We start from the raw sequence: 25,945 nt of genomic DNA, 5'->3' as shown, positions 1-25,945 counted from the left end.
GACTAAAATACATTGCTGAGGGGAGCAGCGGGGAGACAGGAGAGGTCTGTTTTGCCATGTGGGTCAGCTCCCTGACCAGGAATTGAACTGATGATAGTGATGCAGTGACTGCCTATAGTTTCATAGTGCTGAGACTTAACCCCTTGTGCCACCAGGGCAGCCCTAATTTCTCTCTTTAGTGGATTGAGAGGAGAACCTTGTCAAATACAACTTTCAAGCATCTAGTGTCTGGGGCCAGGCAGTGAGGAATAACTGACATGCTAGTTGGGGACAACTTCGGGGTTATCACTCTGCCTCATCAAAGGGAATCCTTAGTACCTTTATTGGGTGATTTCACACCTTATTGTATTCTGGTAGGAAAGCTGAGGATGGCAGGAACAAAATAACCATTTGCCAGCATACACCTGGGAGAATGTGATTTTTTTTAAACTTCAGTCTTGTGGCCAATAATTTAAAAAGCAAGCTGTTTTAAAAAGTCTCGCACTGAGAATGGAACATATTAGAAAAAACTAGCAACAACAAATGTTGACGAGGATGTGGAGAAAAAGGAACTCTCCTGCACTGCTGGTGGGAGTGCAAACTGGTCCAACCACTATGGAGAGCTGTGTGGAGATTCCTTAACCTGTTAAAGATGGAGCTTCCATATGATCCAGTAATTCCACTCCTAGGTATTTACCCAAAGGACACAGAAACATTAATTCCGAAGGGCACCTGCACCCCTATGTTTATAGCAGCACTATTTACAATAGCTAAGCTTTGGAAACAACCCAAATGCTCCAAAATAGATGACTGGATCGAGAAGATGTGGTACATGTACACAATGGACTATTACTCAGCAATCAAAAAGATAAACTCATGCAATTTGCAGCAACATGGATGGAGCTGTAAGGGATCATGCTCAGTGAAATAAGCCAGAAAAAAGGAGAAAAATACCAGATGGTCTCACTCATAGCAGGAATTTAGAATCTAAATAAGGGACCTGGAAAAAGTAATTATAATAAAGTAAAAGTCAAAATCAACAAGCAACTATAAACCAGAGACTCACTACAGGGTGAGGGGTGAGAAGGGAGTAGGAGCAAAACAAGGAGGTTGGGGTGGGAATTGTGTGGGGACTATAAAAAAGATGAAAATGCATACATTGTGCAAAAATGAAAAATGATGTAAAAAATATATATAATAAAGTCTCACACCACCTCCTGTGGCATTTTTGATGCACCTTGAAGACCAGCACCCTGTTTTGCCCAGATCTGTCTGCAGGCTGTCCCAGCCCTGCCTCTCCTGGTCCCCCCAACTCTTCCTCTGCTCTGGCAAGGAGCCTGCAGTCTCTGAAAATCCATCCACAGGTGATTAGCAGCTGCAGTTACGTTAGAGATGCACGAAGAGGGACCGACGTAATTGTATGCATTTTGACACGTAAGTTAATATGACTAAAAAGGAAAGAAAGGTCTAGTTGTGCTCCCATTGGTCAGATTCACTGAGGTCCAGTTTATTGCAATTAACCAGATCCCGGCCTGGTGTAGACAGGGTTTAAAGGGAGGCGGAGGGGGATGAGGGGTGCGGTGGCTGGGAGGGAGCCGGTGCTGACCCGCCCCACCGTTCTGGAGAAGGGAGGAGGGGCGGGTCCCGGGCTGGGTCCCGGGGCTGGGTGGCGGTGTGGAGGGGCGGGGCGGGGCCTCAGGACGGGGCGGGGCCTCCAGACGAGGGGCGGGGCCTCCGGGGGCGGGGCGGCGCGGGCTCCTCCCCCGCGGCGGGCGGGGCGGCGCGGCGCGGCGCGGGCGGCCTCGCGGTGCCTAGGCTCGGGCGGCGCGGTGACGCGCTCAGTCGCGCGAGCGGGCGGGAGCGCGGCGGCGGCGCAGGATGAACAGCATCAAGAACGTGCCGGCGCGGGTGCTGAGCCGCAGGCCGGGCCACAGCCTGGAGGCCGAGCGCGAGCAGTTCGACAAGACCCAGGCGAGCGGCGGGCGGCGGGCGGCGGGCGGCGGGCGGCGTCTTCTCCCCGGCCCCCCGCGCTCCCCCCGGCCCCGGCCGCCCCCGCCCCCCGGGCGCCCGGGGCCGCGGCGCCCCTCACCCCGCTCGCGCCCCAGCCCCCCGCGCCCCGCCGCCTGGCTCCCGGCCTCCGCCGGCCGAGCGCGCGGCGCGCAGGTGAACCGGAAGCGCGCCCGGGCCGAGGGGCCGAGGGGCCGGGGAGCCAGGTGTGGGGGCGCCAGGTGGCCGGGGGCCCGGGTGTGGGGGCGCCGAGGGGGCCGGGGACCCGGGGGGCGACCCCGCTGGAGGGAGGCCGCGGGCCGGGGGCGCTCGGGGGCCGGGGCGGCGGGGCCGGGCGGCGTCCAGGTGCGCGCGAGGCCGGGTCACCCCTGCCCGCCGCCGGCCTCGCTGGACCCGCCCCGCGGCGCCCACCGCGGGGAAGCCGTGCGCTTTCCTCAAGGAAACTCCCTGTTTCCTTTTCTCCGAGCTGTTTTCCACGGCCGCACAATACCTTATTATCTGCCGGGCGCGAAGTTCCACGTATGTAGCCAGACTTGTTTGCCCCGGCTCTGGCCCACATAGGAGGCGGCGCACACCCCCTTATTAAATACCCGCGCCCGACAGACAGAAACTTCCTGGGGCTCCCCCCCCCCCCGCACGGCCCACGCGCCGGCGTCTCCCGCAGGGGTGGCCTGTGGGGGAGGCTCATTTTCAAAATTCGGTCGTGGCGCGGGGTGTCTAGTGCGAGCGCCCTGCCGGGCAGCACCGGGCCGCGCGGCTGCGTTTCTGTTCCGTTTTATCTGAGGAGCACTGAGGCGCGCCTAGGCAGGGGGAGGGGAGCGCAGACGCGTGTATTCGCCAAAACTGGTCAACCTGGAATGAAAGAGCAGAAAAATTTTACTTAGGAACGGGCCGGCGAGGCCCCCTCCCTCTCCAGGCTGGAGCCGGGTGGGGACCTTTGTGGCTGCCGTAGCAGCTCTCCATGCAGAGAGCAGTGACTTCTGTGGTGGCTGCTCATCAAGTTAGCACACGCAGTGCACAACTTTCATTTTGAAATAAGGGAAAACGCAGGGGATTGTCTGACCTTTGTGCCGGTGACTAACAGTGGAAAACACTGATAAAACCCGGGGACATCAAGGCGTTAATGAAAGGCAGGTGCTGGTACTAGCCTGGCTGCCAGGGTATCCTTGTGGTCGGCACCGTCACCATCACCTGGCAACGGAGCGGAGCGGTTCCACCTGGCTAACCCACCGTGAAAGCGGATGTGACATTCAGAGCCATTAATATGGAATTAATTGTGCCAGGAACCTGCGGAAGGATGGGGAGGAAAATTTAATCATCAGAGAGAGCCTGGGTGTTGTCAGAAGCTTTTTTAATTCTCTGACTTTTAGATTTTTTTCCCCCCTGTGCTTTGGAGGAGGTCTAAAGAGGTCTGATTGCTGTACGGAGGAGATGGAGTTTAAAGGGCAGGTTCTTTGACCTTGCTCTCAAGTTGTTACAAGTGAAGGGCAACTTTCTTGAATGTCAAAGAAAGGCTGAGAGAGGACCACGCGTTTTGGTGATTGCTCTGGTTAATAAGAAGGCTTTGTTTTGGTTTTTGCCTGCTGGGTTTTTCTCAGGGACTGAGAGGGTTACGTGAGGGTTACGGGAATAACTTTCTAAGGCGTGAGCCTCATAGGATTTACCCATTCGGGGGCCCTTTCTTCCCGAAAGATGAAGTTTTCTTCCACTGTCTGGGTTTGCTTGTCTTCAGCGTGACTTATTGAGGGAAGTCGGAATAAGGCTGTGCATGATTAATATTTAATTAGCTCACTCCCAGAAATATCCAGTGAGCTGCTGGCCAGGCCCCGTTAGTGGAAAGGACGCAGGAGCTGAGGCTGCTGCTTGCATGTCTCCTGGACGGAAAAGAGCGCGTCGAGTGCCCGCACGCTGGCAGCTTTGGGATACGCTGCCTCCGTGCTTGCCGGGGTGCTCAGCCATGCTCTGGCTGGCATAGAATCGAAATCCCGCCAGCCCTGCCTTTGCTCTTGGGCTCCTGAGTCAGGAGCAGGAAAAATGCTTCCCTGTTAGCTTTCTTGACAGGCCACACCCTGTTTTGCAAAGGTCTCCCTCCTCCCTACAACCAGGAGTATTGAGGGCAGTCTCGCTTCCTGCCTGGGGTGGCTGGTACTTGTGACAGCTGGGGGGGGGGGGCGGCGGAGGGAGCAGGGCTTCAGACAGCTGGTCTCTTCGTCCCTGTCACTTTAGTCCCTTTGGTGGTAAGATCCGTATTCAAAATGGTGATAAAGTAGTAGTGACTTTTTAAAAAAGAAAGATTTATTTATTTATTTATACAAGCACTGGGTACAGTCAAGCACAGGAGGGTGAGAGGATTCACCAGAGCCAGAGTGGAGAGCAGAACAGGCAGAGTGACAAAATACACTGCTGGGGGAGCAGTGGGCGGCAGGCGAGGTCTGCGCACCAATTGGGACCCTCACCCAGTGGCCGGGGATCGAACCGGTGCTGCAGAGGCTGCGGGCAGCTTCACAACCCAGTGCTCAACCTGCTGCTGCGCCACCAGGGAGGCCCAGTATTGACCTTTTATTGTGGTAATGTCCTGACTCCAGGATGCAGAACCTGCCCGTGAACCCGTAACTGCCTGTATCTTTAAAAAGACGGTGTGGCCTCATGAAGACTTTGTAGGGACAGACCAGGTTCTGGCCTGGGTCCCTCCGCAAGTGGTTTAACTCTGAAAAAAATAGAGTTGTCTGCAAAAACAGAGATCGTGCCATCCAGCTCATAGGTAGGACTGTTTTGGAGGTGTAGAGAGGAAGGCTGAGTAATGGCCCCTCAAAGATGTTGGCGTCCTAGTTCCTGGAACCCGTGAATGTTAATATTTAGGAAAATGCTAATCAGCTGATCCTAAAATAGGGCACCGAGCCTGGGTTACACAGGTGAGTCCAATGTGAGCACAGGGCCTTTAGCTGTGGAAGGTGAGGTGGTCAGAGATGCCTTGTGAGGAAAACTCCGCTGACCTCTGCTGGCCCTGACCATGAGGGGGCCGCCCCTGAGGAGCTGAAAGGTGCGGGAAAGGGCTCTCCCATAGGGCCTCCAGAGAGAAACGGGCCTGCCCCCGCGTTGACTTTGACCCGTCAGACCCATTTTGGACTTTTTTTTTTTTAAGATTTATTTATGCAAACAAGAGCTGGGGTACAGGCCAGAGATGTGGGGGGTGAGAGGATTCACCAGAGACAGAGTGGGGAACAGAACAGGCCGATCTACTGAAATACACTGCTGAGGGGAGCAGCGGGGGAGACAGGAGAGGTCTGCCTTGCCATGTGGGTATCTCCCTGGCCGGCCGGGGATGGAACTCGTGCAGCAGAGGCTGCGGATTGCTTCATAGTGCGGTGCTTAACCCCTTGCAGCACCAGGGAGGCCCTATTTTGGACTTCTGACCTCCAGTGCTGTGAGCTGGACACTTCGATCCAGCTTTATGCCGTTGAGTTGGGGGTGATTTGTTACAGCACATTTGCCCAGAATGCAAGACTGGTGCGGTGCCCACTGCTGCCTCCCTGCCCTGCCCCAGCAGCTTTCAAGTGGGAGGCTGTTTCTGACCGCCCTCCAAAAAGCAGGCCCGTCTTCGGGGCACGTCCTGTGGACCCAGCTGGGAGGAGCGTCCGAAAGGCTAAGTCCAGGCTTGCTTTCTCCTTTGCTCTTCTCCACTCTGCGTCCCCTGGGGGACATAGAAATCCAGCCCCAGAGCAGGCCGCTGGCCATCTAGGGAGAGGGCCATGCTCAAGGCCAGGTGGGGGCAGGCAGAGGGGCTGCGCCCTAAGTTGGGGGGTTCCTGTGGGACAAACCATGGAGACAGTTGTCCAGTTCCCCGGGTCAGCGGCACATGCGCCCCGCACCCCGAGCAGCTGGAGTCTTGTAAACATTAACCAGCATCGCTGCTTGGGGCTTCTCAGCCCGGCTCGCCGGCCAGTGGGAACAGCCCGAGCCTCGAGAGGGCTTCAGCTCTCCCAGCAGCCACGCAGAGCACGTGAGACGCACTTGATGGTTTGTTTAACCCGAGATACAGCCTCTTCAGCGTGACGTCAGGGGGGTGTTCTCCCCACACCCAGCATCGGGGCTCACGCGTTTCAGGTGCTCCTCGGTGGTGGTGGCCATGGCCTTCTGCCCACCCCACCCCCCGCCCCCCAGCACATGTTGGGAGCAGCCAGGGCACTTTGGTCAGTGTCTGCGGTGCCGGAGCCCGGGAGGGTGGGACCCCGGGCTGTTTGGAGGCTGTTCCCTGTGCGCTGTTCTTGGGCCCGCGTAGTGCTCCCGCTTCGCCTCCCAGGTGTGCCCGTCACCTGTGCGGGCGCCTCTGCCCGCCTCGCGTCTTCATGCTGAGGGACTCTAGCACGCGCTCCTTTCTGGGCCTCACTTGACTATTTACCCCAAAGATGTTTCCCAGCCACTGAGTTTTGGAAAAAATGGAAACACTGGTTCTGCTCACCCCTGTCAAAGGGGCCGGTGGTAAGGCCCTCCCCCCTAGGTCAGGGGCGGGTAGGTCTGTTCCCCACTGTGTCCCCACCTGCAGGCATGGGGTGCAGGCTTGGCTTGTGAAAGGAAGAGGAAGAACCGGGCTCAAGGGCCCACCTCCACCCCACCCCTGCGGTTCTAGCCAGGTGGGCGGAAGCCAGGCCTTCCTGCCACGGCACTGCGCTCTCACGCCAGGGTGTCCTCCCCAGGGTGTCCTCCGCCTGGCGATGCTTGGGCAGCAGCCAGCTGCCTGTCCCGGGGCTTCCCCGGGTGTCACTGAGGCGACCTCTTGGGCCAGGCTGGGTGGGGTACGCTTCCCATCTCTGATGTACTTTGCCCCAATCACTGTGTGTCTGCTGGCTTGTTCTACTTTGGGGTGTCATTCATTTCAGCGGAGGTGTGGGGGAGCCGGGAGATGGACAGGTGTGCCGTGCAAAGCAGCAGGAACAGGCCCCACCTGCGAGGGAGGCCGCGCACCGGCAGCCACGGGCACACAGGGAGCAGACTGGGCTGAGGAGCCGGACACACTGGCCCTCCCCGGTGCTGTCTCTGCACCCTGGGGGGCCCTCTGTACACGAGGACGGTGGGATCTGGGGCTGTTTGGGGGTGGGAGGGGAGCAGCCCCTTCCTGGGAGGGTGAGTCTGCAGGTGCTCACACCCCCGACACTGGCCCCTCTCCCCGGACAGCAGGACCTGTTTGCAGGTGGCACGTCCTCTGGGAAGATGCCCCGGGGAGGCCCAGGCAGGTGCAGGGAGGCCGGCACATGGCTTCTTGGCAGACCCGTCCACCCTTCTGACCTTGCCCCCGGCCAGGCCTTTGTGAATGAAACTGCGCTGGCCGCCCAGTCCAGCACTCCGAGTGGAAACTCTGGAGGCAAGTCTAGGCCTGCTTGGCTGAGGGACAGGGAAACAGCCGCCTAACCTGAGACGCTCGGCCCAGGACCGCCCCGCCCCTGCCAGCCCGGCTGTGCGCGGGCGACACTCCCCTTGGTCCTGGGTGGACTCAGATATCACCTTGTTGGCAAGGCCGTGAGCCGCTTTCCGCCCGGCCCAGCCTCCTGCTCCCTCGTTCCCATGACTTCACTCACGCCGCCTCCCTGTCTCCAGGACGCTGCAGCTGGACCGGCACAGCCGGTGGCGGGGGACGGAGGCCACACAGGCACTGCTTAGATCCAGGGAGGGTCACGGGAGACAGGGCTGCATTGCCTGCCCGCAGCACCCCTAAGCACTCCCCACTGCGCCCTAAGACCCTCAGGCACAGAGGACTTTGGCTCCTCCTGTGTCCTGGCGTGTGGGTGCCCGCGCCTCAGGGACATGTGAACACTGAGGGATGGACAGCACCGGGGCAGCCACCCTTCTTTGTTGCCATGCTCGAGGTGCGCACCCACTCGGGGGGAGACTGAGCCAAGGGAGGAAAGCTGAGGAGGGATTGTTTTTTTCTTGCTGAAATAAACAGTCCTCACACCACAACAGGTCTGCCTGCCAGCGAGGGGCTCAGCCCCGGGCCCATGGGACAGAGAGGTCTGTGCAGCGATGTCCCCGGGGCGCTGCCTGTCCACTCCAGAGCAGTCCAGCAGGGGCGGGGCGCAGGGTTTCCTTGTGTGTCACCTGCAGCCCCCCAGGGAGAGGTGGCAGAGGCTCAGGCTGCACTTGTGACCTGCGTCCCACCGAGAGGGAGACACCTCCCTGGGCTCCTGCCCCCCAGCAGGGCCCTCCGGTTTGAAAAACACTGATTGAGAGGCCTGGGCCCGGGGGCCGGGTATGATGAAGAGGCGGGTGAGTGGCCCCCGACTTCCTGTCTGCTGCAGGGGACAGGGCTGCAGACCTCAGGCCTCGGCGCCTCCCCACTTTGCATGTGACCACATCCTAGCTGCTCCCCAGCTACAGAAATCCTGTGTTTGCTTTCATCAGTGGCCTTTGAGGTGGCAGAAGCTTTTGAATGAGATCGCTCTGTCCTTCACACAAGTCTGGAAAGGCTGCAGGAAGACAGCCCCGCTCCCGCCGGCGCCCGCTCCCCGGCGCTCTGAAGGGCGTTTTGTCCCGCCGAGTGCAGCTAGTAAATAGCGTCGTGGCAGCAACAGGAGGCTTCAGTCTGATTCATTTCTGGGTTGATTTTAAAAATAGAAATTGTTTTAGAGCTGCTTTTACTATTTAACTCCAGTGGTTAAACTGTTCGCTGGAGAAAGAGACACTCACTGTTTCGGATTTACTCAGCGCCGAATGAACGCGCCTCTTCCATCCCGCGCGCGCCCTTTCTCCCGCCCGCTGGAGACGGGCGCCCGGCGGGTGTGCGCCCTGGAGATGCAGCAGGGAGCCGAGGGACAAGGTCCCTTGAGCGGGGGCTTCCGTGGAGGGCTCGGAGAATGAATGGTAGACAAGATGGTAAAGGGAGAGGCAAACGGGTGCCGTGGGGGCAGCGGTGCTGCTTTAGCCAGGCTGACGGGCGAGACCCTCCGGGAGGGCTCCTCTTAGCCCAGCGCTGGGCGCCTGAGGGTAGGACCCACTTGGCGCAGAAGGACGCCGCCCATGGTGGAGCATAGCTTGTGTGTGTGCACGCTCCGGAAGGCCTCGCTTCTTATTCCTGCTTCACAGGCGGTGACGCTGCAGCCTAGGAAGGGGAAGGCGCCACACGAGGGGTCCCCAGGCGGCCTGGGGAGACAGGACCGGCGTCTGAGGCGTAGGGTGCTGTGGTAGAGCTGGAAGAGGCCTGTGTTTGACCCCAAACACCGACTCCTGGGGAAGGAGGCATCGTGGCTTGATGATGTCGCATGTCTCAGAGAGGGCCGGGGCTGCCGCCTCCGAGGGCACTCAGCTCTGCCCCCTTCTGAGGCTGTGGGCTTCCGGGAGGGCGGAGCTGTTGACATCCGCCGGAGCAAGGGCAGGTGTGTCCTGAGGACTCGGGCTCCGTTGGGCCCACACGGCCCCGGCAAGAGGTCTCCCGAGGGCGCCGTCCTGGCTCAGGACAGCCGCTCAGTGAGGGGGCGGAGATGCAGGCCAGGGTCAGGTCAGGCGCCCTCAGCTGAGGGCATGGGAGAACAGTGGGGTTGCCCCACAAGCTTTCTGTGTGACCCGTGGTCCGAACAGGTCCTGGATCCAGAATCTGCGTTCACAGGTGGACCAGGCCCTCCATGAGGGGCGTTTCTGGGCGGGGCAGAGAAGGAGGTCAGTATCCAGGCGCTCGCTGCACCCCCATCCTCCCGAGTCAGGGTGGGTGGGGGCTGTGGTCTACAGGGTGCCCCCGGACCCCCCAGTGCTGCGCTCGCTGGTCTGTGTTAGTGGGGCCGATCGGGAGCAGGCCCGCAGAGCCGAAGCGCCGGGTCAACATTTAATTTCTGTTGTGATGACCTGGGCGAATGAGTAACCTCCTTGAGTCTCGATTTCCTCATCTGCCAACCTCCAGGGTGACTCAGCGGGTCACAAGAGATAACGCGGCGGAGTGCTGCCCCGATGCCTGGCACGGAGCTGAGTCAGTCGTCCCCCGCCATCAGGCCGCGGAGGCTGGTGGCTGGCCCTGCGGCCTGTGATGGGCCGCCTGCTAGCGCCTCGGTGCCGGCCGTTCCCACTGTGTCTCCAGAGCCACAGACCACCAGGCCTGTCCCCCCACCCTTCCAAAGGTCAGCACCTCGGTGCTGGGCTGGGTGGGACAAGGCCAGGGGAACTGGCTGCTCACCTGCCCTCCCGGCCTGAGAAGCTCATCCTGCCCACCCATGGCTTTGCACACGTGTCCCGTGGGCCTTTCCACGGGTCTCTCTGCTGCCACAAAACCCACTGTTATCGCTTAGGCACCATCCATGCCTCTGGTGAGAAGTGGGGAGCCCCCTTCAGCCTGGCCGAGGCTCCTTTCTCCCCAGGACTCAGGCAGGCAGACTGATCCGAGGCCCTCTCTCCAGCCTGGCAACCGAGGTTCCTAATTGATCCCTTCAACTTGAAGCTTTCTTCTGGAAGGTTCCCTCCATGGTCACTGACCCCGTAGGCTGAAAGGGCTCCAGTGGTGGTTGTCAGAGCTGCTGGAACGATTCCGGTCCAGGGAGGTAGCGAGCAGAGGAGCCTCCTTCCTGGCTGGCGGCCTGGGGAGAACCTGCCCAGCGCCCCTGGGCTCCTCTTATCCTGTCACCCAGCCACTGGGGGAGGTGCGGACAGTGCTGCTGCTGCTGGGCACCCCAGAAGCTGGCCTGGGTCCCAGCTCCAAAGCTGAGCGCCCGTGCTCACCCCATCTCTGTGCGGCTCGCTCTCAGGCTGGGTGGCCAGGCTCCCAGGCCTGACGTCCCGTCCTGGGACGAGGCTGGCGGCTGCGCCTGGTAGGAAAAGTGGGGCCCTGTGAAGCGGCCACAGACGCCCTCTGTGTGAGCACTGTGCCTCCTTGTCCGGCGGCCGGCGCGCATCTGCGCCCGCACAACAGCGCCGTGTTCCTCCGCCAGCCGGCGCGGCGGCCCTGAGGGGCCCGTGGGGCGCCGTGCCCGCGTCCCCACATCTCACCGGTCCCTGAGCCTCCATCACCGCTTTGAAAAAATCTCCCACATGCTGGGTGGGTGGGGGCAGAACCGCTTCCCTCGCGTCTGGCGCTCGGGAGAGGTGGGTGCGGGACGCGCCAGGACAGCGCTTCGCCGTCGGCGGGGCTGCGGCGGCTGAGACTGAACAGGGTGCGCGGAGCCCCCGGTGGTGCCCTTCTTGGGGGTGAGAGCCTCAGCGGGGCCGCCGAGGAAGGGAAGGGCCTGTGCGCGGCGGGGGCGGGCTGACCTTGGCTCAGCTCGCAGCCCGCCGTCCTCCCCCACTGCCCCCCAGCCAGCCCCGTCCTCCGGGCTGTCTCCACAGCTGCTCTCCAGCTGCAGGCCCGAGGCGAAGGGGGCCTCCCGGGTCTGCCCGCCTGGCCGCCGCCAGCACCTGGGCCTGCGCAGGGGCGCCTCGGCTCTGCTGCTGCCGGACTCTCCCCGCCAGGCCGGGGCGGGGGCGGGGGGCAGTCGTGGCGGAGGCAGGTGGCGGTGTGCTGGCACACCCTGGGGACGCGCGCTCCTGGCTTAGGAGCTGCTCGCTGCCGGCAGCTGCTGGGGGCAGCCCTGGCCGGGGCGCTGCTCCACACGTGCAGGGAGGAGGGGCCCGGGCAGCTGGAGGGCAGCGTGGGGCAGCCTGACCCGGCTCTCTCTGCCTGTTTCCTCATTGGAAGACGTGCGCAGCGCCTTCGCGGGGTGCTGCTGCGTGGTGTGTTGCCTGTGCCCGGCACGGGAGGGGGGGCTGTGAGGCCGTGGCCCCGGCATGCAGGAGCTCTGCGGGGGGCTGTCCCGTGGTAGGGGGGCGGGTGGTGCCCCAGCTTCTCCCGAGGCTGCTCAGTGACACTTGGAGAAGGGCGGCCTCTCCAGGAGGCGGTGCTGGCGGGCCGGCAGACACAAGAGCAGGTGGCCAAGGAGGCCTTCCCCCGGCTCCGGCTCGTGAGGGCTTGGAGAATAGAGAGCACGAGCACGCCTGCACTCCCCCGGGAGGCGGGGAGCCCTTCCCGCTCCACCTGGGCCCTGCGCTGGTGGTCCCGGGGCCCAGTGTGGTGTGTGGCCACAGCCCTGGGACTCCCCGCACCCCAGTCGTGGGTCACAATGGGGCACTGTGTGTGAAAGGAGGTCAGCCTGCCCATGGCCAGCCCTGCCTCCGGCTCCTGGGACTGCCGTCTGCTCAGAAAGGACCGCCTTCGCGCCCGCGGCCGCGCCAGCAGACAGTCCCTCAGCCTTGCCCGGTAGGTCCGGAGTCAGGTCCCAGTGGATCGGGAAATGAATGCCGTCGCCCGTGCCAGGCAGGGCAGTCACTCCTGTTCACATGCCCTCTGAGGACAGCATGCCCGGCGCTGCCCCGGACCGCCCGCTGTGTGCGAGGCAGCATTGGGGGCTGCAGGGTGGGCGTGCATCACCTTGAACCCTGGTCAGCCCCGCCGCCCCCCTGGTGTCCTGGAGGCAGGCAGCGTGGGCCCTGGCGAGGACCTGCAGGAGACGGGCACCGCCGGCTCAGAGAGGCCACTGCGCTGTGCTGAGCGGGCACCACCCTCACACTGCCACTGCCTTGGGGCCGAGGGGGCCGGCTGAGTTGGTGGGGCCGGTGCTTCTGCCAGGAGAGAGGCGCCCGGCTTGGCTGACAGGCCACAGGCCAGGTGTGTCCTGGTTTTCCACAGTGGCTGTGTGGGCCCAGTCAGCGCTGAGGTGGGGGGGGACAAGGGGCCCAGGGCCCAGCCGCTTGTCCCGGAGGAGGCAGGCCCTGCCACTCCCCTGGGCCAGGGGTCACGCCTTCCAGGGAGAGCGAAGCACTTGTGGGGTTCAGCCCAGGGGTGGTCCCCTGCAGACACAGGGAACCTCCTCCTGGAAGCTGGGCACTCCTGGGGCCCGTGGCTGTGGGCAGTGGCTGCAGAGAGCTGCACAGACCAAGAGAAAGAACAGTCTTTGGGGCCTGCTTTGCTTTGGTGCTCAGAGCCTGCTCTCCCTCCGCGCTGCTGCCCCTCTGACTGGCGGGAAGAGCAAGTCCTGTCGGTGCTCTTGGGGTGGCCTCGCCAGGGGAAGGCTGCCCGCGGCTTTCTGATCTCCGCCTCCCGTCCCCACAGGCCATCAGCATCAGCAAAGCCATCAACACCCAGGAGGCCCCGGTGAAGGAGAAGCATGCCCGCCGTATCCTCCTTGCCTGTGCTTGGTGGGGTCCACTGGGGAGCAGTGTGGTCCTGGTGGGGGGGGGCTGCCAGGGCTTCACAAAGTCCACCTTCCTGGAGACCGGGAGCACAATGGGGCGTGTCCTTCGGGGTCTTGGCCTCATCCCACTGCCCTGGGTCCTGCCTCACATGGGCATCTGCGCTCCTAGGCCTTTGGGCCATGATAGTCGTGGGCTGTGTCCACAGAGGGAGAGGGATGTGGCGGGGTGGGGGGTGCCTCCAGGCTTCTCCCCTGCGCCCTCAGCTCCTCTTGCTGACACCCCCATGCTCTCGTCTCTGCTCCTGCACTTGGCCTTGACCCTGGCAGGCATCATCCTGGGCACTCACCACGAGAAGGGCGCTTTCACTTTCTGGTCCTACGCCATCGGCCTGCCGCTTGCCAGCAGCTCCATCCTCAGCTGGAAGTTCTGCCACGTCCTTCACAAGGTCCTTCGAGATGGGCACCCCAATGTGAGTAGCCGCTGCCCACAGACCTGTCCCACCCGCCAGGCCCCCAGGGCAGCACAGGGTTGGGGAGCCGGGCCCTTAGGCAGGCAGGGTGGGCTCCTTGGCGTGAGAAGCCCCCTGAGTCTGTGTCCCTCGGCTCCTGCTGGCCCTCCCTACCCTCGGCTGCTGGGATCACATGCGTCAGGCCCTTCCTCGAGGTGCTAGATTCTTCCTCCTCCTGTCCCCCCCTCCGTGTGCAGGTGTTGCATGATTGCCAGCGGTACCGGAGCAACGTTCGGGAGATTGGAGATCTGTGGGTAGGTGTGGGGGGGGCCTGTCCCCCAAGTCCAGCCACAGCTTGTCTCGGAGTCCCAGGGCACGCAGGGCTGGGGGCACCTGCGGGGCCGAGTCCTGGTTGGGGTGGCGGCGGGGGCAGCTGTGCTCCTGGCCGGAAGGTGCAGACTCCTGACTGCCCGGACCTGCCGCTGCGGAAACCCCAGCCCTCGTCCCTGTGAGTGGCAACTGTGGCCGCCCTGACCCAGGGCCATGTGTGTCCACTGCGGCGCTTGGCGCCCGGGCGAGGCTGCAGACTCCCCTTCCCCACAGACCAGCTGCTCTAGGATCTTGGCCTCGGGGATCTGCTTTCAACAAGCTCCCTGGAAGCTTCTGGCCCCTGGTGAAGTCTCAGAGCCCTGGGAGCTAGTATTCTAGAGCTGCCCCAAGGCCCCTGGGGACGGAGCATCCCAGAGCGCTGTGCTTTAGGGATGGCCGTTGGAGACAGGAAAGGGCACCTGATGCCGTTTGCTGACACAGGCCCCGCTGGCCTGGCCGCAGGGGACAGGGTGTGTAGAGGGACAGGGGAGGCCGGGAGGGCGAGTCCGCGCGCGTCGGAATGTGCCTCCCCGGCCGCCACCAGCATTTTAATAAATTCTCCCGACTCGGAATTGGCCTGTGGCCCTGGGACAGAGCTCTCTTGTCACAAGAGTTTCTTTGGTAAGATGACAAGGGGTAAGATTTTAAAAAAGCTGTGGACAAAGGGGGAGATGGGCGAGCCCCTCAGGTCGGCAGTGAGCCGCCTCTGGTGGGGTGAGCCCGTGTCTGGGGCCAAGGAGGCACTGGCCCTGGCAGCTGCCCACCTCAGTTGGCTTGTTTGCCTGGGGCAGGCCCGGGGTTCTTGGGCAGGTTCCTGGGCGTGGGCCTGACCTGGGCTTCTGTGTCCACAGGGGCACTTGCATGACCGGTACGGACAGCTGGTGAACGTCTACACCAAGCTCCTACTGACCAAAATCTCCTTCCACCTCAAGGTAGTTTCTCTGGGAGGATGTGGGGCTTATCCCGCCACGGCACCCTAGGGGGGGAGGGTCGGCCTGCAGAGGGGGCGGGATCTGTCCTGTCCCAACCTTGACCCTGGCCCCGGGGCGGTGCGCATCCCTGGTCTCTCCCGTCCTCAGTCCCTCGCTGGGCCCCAGGCAGATGGCCGCTCCGCAGCCTGGGACTTCCCCGCCTCTGCCCCTTGAGAATCAGAGCTGGGTCTGGGCCAGAGCTAGTGTGGGCCATGGTTGAGTGGGGGTGTCCTCTCCGCAGCACCCCCAGTTTCCCGCAGGCTTGGAGGTGACAGACGAGGTGCTAGAGAAGGCAGCGGGCACGGACGTCAACAACACGTGAGTCCCTCTCGCCTCCCGGCTGCTCCTCGGGACCCACACCCGGCTCTGGGGCTGATGTGCTCCGTGGCTTTGGGGGCTGGAGGTCGTGTGCACAGGCGAGGAGTCTAAAGGCAAAGGGGGGGGTTGATTTGGAATCAGGCGTCTGCGTCCCTAGCAAAGGCCTATGTGAACTGTGCTCCTCCTCCTGGGGGCGCCCTCAGGACCGGTGGGGCATGCCCCCCCTCCCACCCATCTCTCCCCTGCCTTCCCACAGCTTCCAGCTCACCGTGGAGATGTTTGACTACATGGACTGTGAGCTGAAGCTTTCCGAGTCAGGTGAGCCGACCGAGCGGACAGTGGGGTCTGAGCGAGCCCTCAGCCTGCAGGGGCGGGGAGGGAGGCACTGGCGCTGCCTCTGGCAGCCCGGCTGGCTGCTTCACCTAACCCCGGGAGTCCAGGCCCCAAAGCACAGCCTCCCTCACCCTGCAGGGCACAGGCCCCAGAGGCTGTGTCCAGAGTGCTGCACCAGGAGGACCTCCCTGGGGGCCCCGGGCCAGGAGGGTCTGCGGCAGGGACTGCCAGGAGCGCCCTCCTCAGGGGCCTGGCCGGAGCGAGGCCTGGCCTCGGGCATCAGCAGACTCCGCCGGGATGGTGGTTGGGAGTCCCACCTGATTTCTGCTGTCAAAGGCCTCTGAGTCATGCTGGACTTCCCAGCCCGGAACCTGGCAGCGCTGGACAGGAACTCGGGCTGCAGAGGTGACGGGCGGCAGCCTCGGAGCAACTCGTGGTGACTCAGTGCTCTCCACAGGAGGGCCAGAGGCAAACAAATGCCTTTTTAAGGGAAAAATCTGGATTTAGGAAGCAGAGGATCCAAGCAGCCTCTGGGCGTTCCCGTGCCTGGACGCAGTCTGGGCCTGTCCAGTGGGCAGCTAGGACCTGGGCCTTCTGTGCCTGGGAAGGCCTGCCCAGGGCCCTGGGAGTGGGGGGTGTGCCTGCTGCCCGAGTCTGGGCAGAAGCAGGGCGCTCACAGGGCAGGGGCCTGCCGGCAGCAGCCACATCCCACCCCAGGGCCGTTCTGGGCTGGGGGGGCCCCATGGGCGTCCACAGGCAGGAGGGTGGAGAAGGACACTGATGTCTGCATGAAGCACAAAGAAGGGGCGTGCCAGGCCCGCATGCCAGGGGCTCCCCAGAGAAACTAGGCGAGGGCCCCCCAGGATGGGATGTGGCCGAGGTGGGGGGGGGGGTGCCCAGCGGGGTCTGCAGGGGGCGGGGGTCTGTCCGCACAGCAGGGAGGGAGCGCGAAAACAGGCGTGCTAGGTGAGGAAAAGCCAGTGCAGAATACTCACTTCTGTGTCTAAAACCCGAGCAGCGCTTTTTGTGTTGCACTTTCACACGGGGAGTGCGCCTGCGTGGCGTCATTCTCTCCAAGGTGAGGGAGCGCACGTGCCCCGGTCCGCCCAGGCATTCTCGCGTCACCACGGTCCCGCCCCAGGGCTTGAGGGCCCATTCTGGATCCCCTGCGGGCCCCTGGGGTGCTGCTCACCCCGCAGGGAGGCAGCCTCAGCTTATTCCTTTCCTGCCTCTTGGTTGAGCTCATGAAAGGGTGGTTGTCGGGCTGGGAGGTTGGCCCAGGGACAGCCGAAGCGCCAGCGTCCCTTGGGGGTTGCAGAGCTCGGCGTCCTCACTCCACTGCTGTGGACAGGCCGAGCCCGTCTACGGCTGCAATAAGATGAGGCCTTGGGCTCTGCAGCCACCAAGGCCTCCCCTGAGGCCCCTCCAGAGATCAGGGCCTGTGTGCAGGACTGGGGCATCTGAGCGCCCGTCCAGCCGGGAGCGGTCAGGCAGGCTCCCCAGCCTCCGCCATCTTCACCCCAGCACCAGGGTTGCTGTGACCTGCCGTGTGCGTCGCCCCGAAGGCCTCGCCCTCCGCGGGCCATCCCCGTCACTCAGGTGGCCCCGCGCCTCCGGCACATGGCCCCGCTCCCCGCACTCACCCCTGCCTGCCCCTTGCCAGTGTTCCGGCAGCTCAACACGGCCATCGCGGTGTCCCAGATGTCCTCGGGCCAGTGCCGCCTCGCCCCGCTCATCCAGGTCATCCAGGACTGCAGCCACCTCTACCACTACACGGTCAAGCTCATGTTCAAGCTGCACGCCTGTGCGTACTCCGGCGCCCCGCACGGGCTGTGTCGGGGAGACGGACTTGTGGAGATGCTCGCTTGCTCGTTAGAAGCGGCAGTGCTGACCTCTGTGTCGTCACGCTCACACCTTCTGTGAAAAATCAGTATTTTCCAAAACAGGCCTTTAGTGAGGAGGGGGCAGAGCCCGCGCTTGCGGCCTCCCAGCTGCCCCTGGGCGGGGCAGCGACCCCTCCCTGCCTCTGCGCTGCCTGTTGCCTTCTCAGCCTGTGCCCTGGGGCTGGAAGACACCCCGGGCTCCCTAGTGTTCGGAGAGTTGGGGCCCAGTGGATCCCCTGAAAGGGCCGTGTCCCCAGACCCCACTCTGAGACCTGCAAGCCAGGGGCGAGGGGCTGTGCTGGCAGCGGGGCTGACCCACCGGGGTCGCTCAGTCGAGGTTCTGCCCTTCCTCCCGCTCACCCTGTCCTGCCCTCGCCACGGCGTTAGCCAGGCCCCCGCGGCCACCTTGTCTCGGGCACCCAGTGGCAGATGACCCGTCCTCTGTGCTGGTTTCTAGAACATGGGGGCACGGGTGGGGGCGGGCGGGGAGGGGGTGGATCGGAAGTCACGACTGCGAGCAGTGAGCAGAGGGTGCCCCACTGACGCGCACTGCCCCCAGGTCTCCCGGCGGACACCCTGCAAGGCCACAGGGACCGGTTCCACGAGCAGTTTCACAGGTATCTGCGGGGGCGCGGTGGGAAGGCTCTGAGGCTCAGGCTTCTGCCACGCCTGCTGGGGCACTCCATGCCACCCCCCACTCTCTCCACAGCCTCAGAAACTTCTTCCGGAGAGCCTCGGACATGCTCTACTTCAAGCGGCTCATCCAGATCCCCCGGCTGCCCGAGGTACCCTCCGCCCTGCCTGGGCATGGCCCTGCACTCACACTGGCCGCCTCCAGATCGAGGATGCTGCGTGCCAGGCGGGCCCCGCCGGCTCAGGGATTGTGGTGGAAAGATGGGGGGCAGGGCGGGTGACTGAGCAGCTCCCACCTGTGGCCCCCGCAGGCACCACCCAACTTCCTGCGGGCCTCGGCGCTGGCCGAGCACATCAAGCCGGTGGTGGTGATCCCTGAGGAGGCGCCCGAGGATGAGGAGCCGGAGAACCTCATCGAGATCAGCACAGGCCCCCCTGCCGGGGAGCCAGTGGTGAGCCGCCCGCTTCCTGTCTCTTGGTCCCATGGGGAGTGGCCGGCGGCCCCTGCTCCCCTCGTGGCCTGGGGGGGGGGGGGGGCTAGGAGCCGACAGGCTTTGTCGTGGCAGGTGGTGGCCGACCTCTTTGACCAGACATTTGGACCCCCCAACGGCTCCATGAAGGATGACAGGTGAGGGCCTCAGGCAGGGGGAGACACAAGCTTGGCCCCGAGGGCCCCTCAAGCAACCCAGAGCCCTGACCTGTGTCCGCTGCTCCTGGTTCGCAAACTTGAATCAGGCCTGTGCGGGCCTCAGAAGCCCCCGCCCACCTGCCTCTGTCCCCAGGGACCTCCAGATCGAGAACCTGAAGAGGGAGGTGGAGATGCTGCGGGCCGAGCTGGACAAGATCAAGCTGGAGGTGAGACTGGTGGAGGCGGGCAGGGCCGCAGGGCAGCCCCACGCCGGCAGACCCACCTCCTGCCCTCCTTGCCCCGCAGGCCCAGCGGTACATCTCGCAGCTGAAGGGCCAGGTGAACGGGCTGGAGGCCGAGCTGGAGGAGCAGCGGAAGCAGAAGCAGAGGGCCCTGGTGGACAACGAGCAGCTGCGCCACGAGCTGGCCCAGCTGAGGGCTGCCCAACAGGAGGGTGCTCGCAACCAGGGCCTGCGAGAGGAGGCCGAGAGTGAGTGAGGTGCGGGTGGGCCGGGCCGGGCCGAGGGCTCTGGGCCCCCAGTCATGCACCCTCCCCTGCAGAGAAGGCCAGCGCCACCGAGGCCCGCTATAACCGGCTGAAGGAGAAGCACAACGAGCTCGTCAACACGCACGCGGAGCTGCTCAGGAAGGTGGGCCGCGGGGGTGCGCCATGCCCTGGGCGGAGCCGCAGGAGGGGCCCGCGGCCGCCTGAGCCTGTCCCTCCGTCCTCCGTCAGAATGCAGACACGGCCAAGCAGCTGACGGTGACGCAGCAGAGCCAGGAGGAGGTGGCGCGGGTGAAGGAGCAGCTGGCCTTCCAGGTGGAGCAGGTGAAACGGGCCTCTGAGATGAAGGTGCGTCTTCCTACCTGGCCACCCCCAGGGCCCCCACTCCAGGCCTTGCCCTGGCCCCCCAGCGCCCACTGACGAGCTGCTTTGTCCCAGCTGGAGGAGCAGAGCGACCAGCTAGAGAAGCTCAAGCGGGAGCTGGCGGCCAAGGCAGGGGAGCTGGTGTGCGTGCAGGAGGCCCTGAGCCGTGAGCAGCAGGTGCGGCGCCAGCGGGTGGGACTCGAGTCCGGCTCCTTCCTGTGAGCCAAGCCATGCCTCAGTGCCACTGGGTTGGTCAGAGGGGCCTTGTCAGCCCTGCGGTGCTGCTCTGCCCAGCAGCAGGAGGCCGGGTCTGCCCTCAGGAAGCCTCAGCCCCGGGGTCATGAAGCCGTGGCCCTGAGCAGCGTCTGTAGACTCGGGGCGGTGGCGGCAGGTGGGGCCTGGACGCTCATGCCAGAGTATCCACAGAGCGGGCAGGAGCTGAGCTCACGGCTGGACGCGGTGAGCACAGAGAAGGACGCGCTGAGCAGCACCATGCGGCAGCGGGAGGCCGACCTGCTGGAAGCCCAGAGCCTGGTGCGGGAGAAGGAGGCGGCGCTGAGCCAGGAGCAGCAGCGCAGCGCCCGGGAGAGGGGCGAGCTGCAGGGACGGCTGGCCCACAAGGTAGCGGCCCTCACGCCGCACGGCCGGCCATGAGGCCGGGCAAGTCGGGGTCTCTGCGTTTAAAAGATTGTACATCCTGTGCTTCTAGAACATTCTCACCCTTCCGAAACACCCTTCCCATGTCCCCTGCCTCTCCTGTGGCCCTGGCAACTGCTGTCCGTGGGGCGGTCTGTGCGGGACACGTCTTGTGAGTGGAGTCTGCTGGGCCCCCTCTGTCCCTCACCGCCACGCTCTCGAGGGCGCTCCTCCTGGGGCCTCGCGCGGACGCGGCTGGTCTCCACTCTTTGGCTGTTGTGGATGCTGCCGCCATGGACACTTGTGCACAAGGGTCCCCCTCGGGTCTGTACCCAGGAGTGGAATAGCTGCTGGGTTGTGGCAACTCGATGTGTGGCCTTTGGAGGATGCACCAAAATGTCTTCCAAATGCGGCCTTTTACATCCCCCCAGACTGTGAGAGCCGCCTCCCTGCCTGCTCGCCAGCACTTCCTCCCGCTCGTCATTGTAGCCGGCCTGGGGGTGCGAGGCGCAGGCCGCGGCCCCTCACTGCGGGCTTGCTGGCCCCTCCCTGCCGGCCGCGGTGCTGGCGTTCTCACGGCTCAGCGCTGCCTGTGTCTGGGGAGAAAGGCCTGTGTGTTCTTCGCCTGCTTTCTAATTGGCCTTTTATTTTGAGTTGAGGAAACGGCCCGGTCACTGGGGGTGGAGTGGGGCGTCTCTGGGCTGGGGTGGGGTCTCCGAGCTGCCTTTGTCCCCTAGGAGTCCCAGGAGCAGGGGCTGCAGCAGAGGCTCCTGGATGAGCAGTTTGCGGTGCTGCGGGGCGCGGCTGCCGAGGCCGAGCGCATCCTGCAGGACGCCGTGGGCAAGCTGGACGACCCCCTGCACCTGCGCTGCACCAGCTCCCCGGGTAGGACCCGCCTCCTGCCTGCCAGGCCGCGCCTGCCCCGCCCTGGGAAGGGTGCACGGTGCAGATGGGCACTGCCTTCAGTCTCTTGTGCTTGCAGACTACCTGGTGAGCCGGGCCCAGGCAGCCCTGGATGCCGTGGGGGCCCTGGAGAAGGGCCACGCCCAGTACCTGTCCTCCCCTGCAGGTGAGCCCACACCCCCCAGCTTTGGTTCCTGCTCTGCTGCTGGCCAGCCGGAGGGCCTGGCCCCTGCACCCCACGCTGAGCTCCCCTCCTGGCCCTAAATGGGGCACTGGGTGGCGGCAGCATTGGGGGTCTCTGCTCTCCTCCCTGCAGACGCCTCTGCCCTGGTGGCAGCCCTCACCCAGTTCACCCACCTCACGGCGGACACCATCGTCAACGGCAGCGCCACTTCCCACCTGGCCCCCACCGACCCTGCTGACTGTGAGTGGCCCTGGGCGGTGGCGGCAGTCACCTTTCCAGCTCGACTCGTGTGGGCCAGGAAAGGGGGAGCACTGCAAGGTCCTTCTCAGACCCTGGGCTGGGCCTGTGTGCAGGGCCTTCCTCCAGGCCTCTCAGGCACCCTCTTCCCCCAGGCCTGGTTGACAGCTGCAGGGAGTGCGGGGCCCGGGCCCTGGAGCTTGCGGGGCAGCTGCAGGATCGGCAGGCTCTGCTGCAGGCCCAGCCTGACCTGGTGCGGGCCCCCCTGCGTGGCATCCTCCAACTGGGCCAGGTGAGATGTGCGGCTGCGCCCGCATGGCGTGTGGGTCCCCCCGTTCTCTGCCCCTCATCTGAATTGAACAGCTGTTCACGCACAGCCTACAGCTGTGGGGCATGCACACCCCCCCCCCCGAAAGCTGCCGCCCCAGGCTGCTTCCCAGGCTTCTCGGGGCTGCTGGGGGTCAGGTCCCTCAGCAACTCCCAGACATCCTCCTCCTCCAGGAGCTAAAGCCCAAGAGCCTGGATGTGCGTCAGGAGGAGCTGGGGACCATGGTGGACAAGGAGATGGCAGCCACGTCTGCCGCCATTGAGGACGCTGTCCGGAGGATTGAGGTGAGGACAGCGCACGGCGCCCCACAGTTCCCGCAGGGGCCCAGAGCACGCGGCTTGGGCAGAGGGGCCAGCACAGCCTCCCAGAGCTGGGAGCAGCAGGGGCTGTTCTGGGGCATCCCGGGAGCCGACCCTCCCCCCCACCCCCCGCCCACCACGCCGCCCTCCCAGCCGGCTCATGGCTCTGTCGTCGGGTACAGGACATGATGAACCAGGCGCGCCATGCCAGCTCGGGGGTGAAGCTGGAGGTGAACGAGAGGTGAGTCCACGTCTGCCATCCCAGATCCGGGGGCCACCCTGTTGGTGGCCTGGATCTCCAGAGGACGGGGAAAGAGCAGGGCCTGCCCCCCACCGGCCCCTCCGTGGCCTCCCGCCATGCCGCCAACCTGTCTCTCCTTGTGCTTGCTCCTGCTCCTCCAGGATCCTCAACTCCTGCACAGACCTGATGAAGGTGAGTGGCCAGCTGGGGCCCGGGGTGGACTCTGCCCCTGGGGGGCCCACCCGGAGAGTGACCTGCACCTCCTTCTGGCAGGCCATCCGACTCCTGGTGATGACGTCCACCAGCCTGCAGAAGGAGATCGTGGAGAGCGGCAGGGTGAGCCGCCAGCGAGGGCAGTTCCTGGAAGGGAGGGGCGCGAGCCAGCGCCCACCGCACCATGTGGCTTGAGCCACCGCAGGCCCTGGCGGAGGACGCCGAGTGTGCAGGGACGTGACTCCCCAGGCACCCGGTGTGCGCCATCTGCTGACGCCCGGGCTCGGCCCAGGGGCGCCCCCTGGAGGCTGGCGGGGAGGAGGGGCCCTGTGGGGTGCGATGCCGCTGACGGCGCTCTGCCTCCCGTCGCCACCAGGGGGCAGCCACGCAGCAGGAATTTTACGCCAAGAACTCGCGCTGGACGGAAGGCCTCATCTCTGCTTCCAAGGCCGTGGGCTGGGGAGCCTCGCAGCTGGTGTATGTGCCCCAGGCGGGGGGCAGTGGGGCGGGGGGCGCCGGGTCTGGGGAGGCGCTGGGGGTGGCAGAGACCGTGGGGCCAGAGACCCAGACCCGGCCCACCCCCAGGGAGTCCGCGGACAGGGTGGTGCTGCACACGGGCAAGTGCGAGGAGCTCATCGTCTGCTCCCACGAGATCGCGGCCAGCACGGCCCAGCTGGTGGCGGCCTCCAAGGTAGGCCGCGGCCTGGCCGGGCCCCTGCAGCCCTGGCTGGAGACCGGGGGGTGGCAGGGCTCGCCTGAGCAGCCCCCCTGAGCGGCCCCTCGCTGTGCCAGGTGAAGGCCAGCAAGCACAGCCCCCACCTGGGCCGCCTGCAGGAGTGCTCCCGCGCCGTCAACGAGAGGGCCGCTGGCGTGGTGGCCTCCGCCAAGTCGGGCCAGGAGCAGATCGAGGACCGAGGCCAGTGCCGGGGCCCCGATTTGGGGGAGGGGAGGTCGGGGCGCCCAGCCGCTTACCTCCCTCCCCCTCCCCCCGGACTGCAGACACCATGGACTTCTCCGGGCTGTCGCTCATCAAGCTGAAGAAGCAGGAGATGGAGACCCAGGTGGGCGTCACCCCCACCCCACCCCGGCCGCCCGGTTTCGGGCGCCAGGGCCGAGCTCCGAGGCGGCGGGAGGGCCTGGGGCGATGCTGAGCGCCGTGTGGGCTGCAGGTGCGCGTGCTGGAGCTGGAGAAGACGCTGGAGGCGGAGCGCGTGCGCCTGGGGGAGCTGCGCAAGCAGCACTACGCGCTGGCGGGGGGCGCCCCCGGGGCGCCTGAGGAGGAGGAGGAGCCTGGCCGGCCCAGCGCTGCCCCCCGCAGCGGGACCTCCAGGAAGCCTCCCCTGGCCCAGAAGCCCAGCGTGGCCCCGAGGACGGACCAGCAGGTGCTGGGGCAGGGCGGGGCTCCCGCCGGGGTCTGAGCAGGTCTGCGGCCCTAGCCGTGGGGGGTCACGGCCCAGGAGAGGTGGGGTTCACACCTGGCCTTGTCCACTGACTTCCTCTCCCACCCACCGCCTTTGATTCCAGCCGCTCGACAGGAAGGATGGCGCCCCTCAGGCCCCACTCACGCACTACTAGGCCCCCGGGGCCATCCGGCTGCGCGCTGCCCCGACTCGGCCAAGGAGCCTGCGAGGCCGGGGCCACAGCAGGGCCGCATCCCCACACCAGGGCCCCGCGGCCGCCGCAGCCCGTGCTGGACTCCAGGGCCTGGCCGCCGCGGGCCTCGGTGCCCGGACCTGCACCTGAGCGCCGCCGGGACCCAGCAGGCTGAGTCTCCGGGGCACGCGGACACCGGGACGGCCCACGCCCGCGAGCCTGAGCTCACGCCGGGAAGCAGGGCCGCCCCTGCCGTCCTGACTCCGGGTCTGAGGCCAGGGGGACGGAAGGGCAGCGGCCGGGGCTGCTGGGCGGGCCAGGACGTCACCTGTTCGGCCTCACCGGGGCGCGTCTGCGGAGCAGCCTGGCGAGCCTGGCCGGGGACTGTGGAGCCGCCGCCTGGCCTGGCCGGAGGACACGTGGCGTCGGCCGAAGGCCCCGCCCACAGGTGCTGCCCTGACCCGGCGTCCCCCCCTCCCCTGGTATCGGGGTCCCACTTCCCACCCCACCCCCTCAGGCCCTCCCGCGCCAAGAGCCTGTGCCCCAGAAAGGGGCCGCCTCCGAGGCGGCCCCTGAGCCCCGGAAGGATCTGGGGGCCCAGCCTGGAGGCGGAGGCTGCGTGTGACCGTGGCTCCGGGCCCGTGGCGGGGGCCGAGGGGGCGTTCTCGAGGCCCAGCCCGCCCCCCCCCACGCACCCAGCCGCCACCGGAGCCCAGGAAGCTGCGCTGGGGCGGGGAGCAGGTGTCCCCGCGTGGGGCGCGGGCTGGCAATAAAGGACAGCGCTTGACTGTTGTCTGCAGGCCCGGGGAGGGCCGCCGCTGCTCACTGTCTCGGGGCGGGGGCGCTGGGTAGGGAGCCGGTGTCCGCGGGCCGCGCTGCGGGCACCCCCGCGCAATACGGTGGGGTTGGGGTGTCGCTCCGCCGCGCCCCCCAGGACCCCGAGCCCCGCGCTCTGGGGAGTTGAGGCCATCTGAGCTTTTGGCGCCCCTCGCCGGGCTGGGCTGGCCGTGACCGTCCGGCCCCACGCAGCCCTCGTGTTCCTTCGCGGACTCGGGAGGTGTCCGGCCCCGAGCGCAGCGCTGAGCCTGCGGCCCCGGGGCTCCCGGCCGCCTGCAGCAGGTCGGTAGCCATGGGGGGGGGGCCGCGCTGTGGCTGCTGGCGCGTGGGGCGCCTGGTAGGGCGGCGTGAGGGCGTCTCCGGCTCTTGCACCACCGCCCGGGAGGCTCCAAGCGTCCCGGCAGCCGCTAGGACGGGCGCGCATTCGCTTGAGAGAGACCGTGGCAGAACGACGTGCGCGCAGAGCGCTCGGCCCAGCGGCGGCCACACGGCCGAGGAGCCGCCCGCAGCCAGCGGGGACCCCGCCCGCGAGAGGTGCGGGGGGGGGGGGGGCGGGTGTTGCTCAAGTGGCTTTTCCTTCCACTCGCGGCCGCGGCGCCCCAGGAACAGGACGGGACGGGAAGTCATGATTCTCTTTATTAAAAAGGGTCCCACCGCTTCGCAAAGGGCTCCGGCGAGGCCGCGGCGCCCCCTCCGCGTCTGCTGTGCCGCGAGGCTGCGGGCGGCCCCGGCCGGGCGGGCGCGGAGGTAGCGGGCAGGGTCTGCCGGGCGGGCCCGGGTTGGCACGGCAGGGGCTGGGGCGCGGTCAGAGGTCAGTCCACACGGGTCCCCTGTCAGCACACGGTGACCCCGACTCGCCCCCGCCCGCACAGGCGCGCGAGCCCGGGGGGAGGCGGGC

The 25,945-nt window shown here is 65.4% G+C and overlaps 1 protein-coding gene across 1 annotated transcript; it reads left to right on the top strand.

Annotated features, from left to right (window-relative positions):
* Positions 1–1,857: 1,857 nt before the first annotated feature.
* HIP1R (huntingtin interacting protein 1 related) lies at positions 1,858–24,967 on the top strand (the record flags this gene model as incomplete). The annotated part of the gene is made up of 32 exons (XM_084253844.1): positions 1,858–1,950; positions 13,043–13,106; positions 13,452–13,594; positions 13,831–13,887; positions 14,794–14,874; positions 15,155–15,231; positions 15,488–15,549; positions 17,228–17,368; positions 18,007–18,064; positions 18,157–18,232; positions 18,392–18,532; positions 18,647–18,708; positions 18,863–18,935; positions 19,015–19,198; positions 19,270–19,358; positions 19,445–19,561; positions 19,652–19,753; positions 20,003–20,197; positions 20,950–21,097; positions 21,195–21,281; positions 21,432–21,539; positions 21,692–21,828; positions 22,038–22,148; positions 22,346–22,404; positions 22,566–22,596; positions 22,678–22,740; positions 22,994–23,094; positions 23,203–23,308; positions 23,410–23,533; positions 23,617–23,678; positions 23,787–23,999; positions 24,142–24,967. 32 exons carry the CDS (start codon positions 1,858–1,860, stop codon positions 24,190–24,192), a joined length of 3,216 nt encoding a protein of 1,071 aa, XP_084109970.1. The 3' UTR covers positions 24,193–24,967.
* Positions 24,968–25,945: the final 978 nt, after the last annotated feature.

This window comes from Talpa europaea, assembly GCF_964194135.1.
Source record: "Talpa europaea genome assembly, chromosome: 14".
NCBI classification, from domain to species: Eukaryota; Metazoa; Chordata; class Mammalia; order Eulipotyphla; family Talpidae; genus Talpa; species Talpa europaea.
Note: the sequence above shows the minus strand (reverse complement) of the source record. Positions and strands in the feature narration are given on the sequence as shown.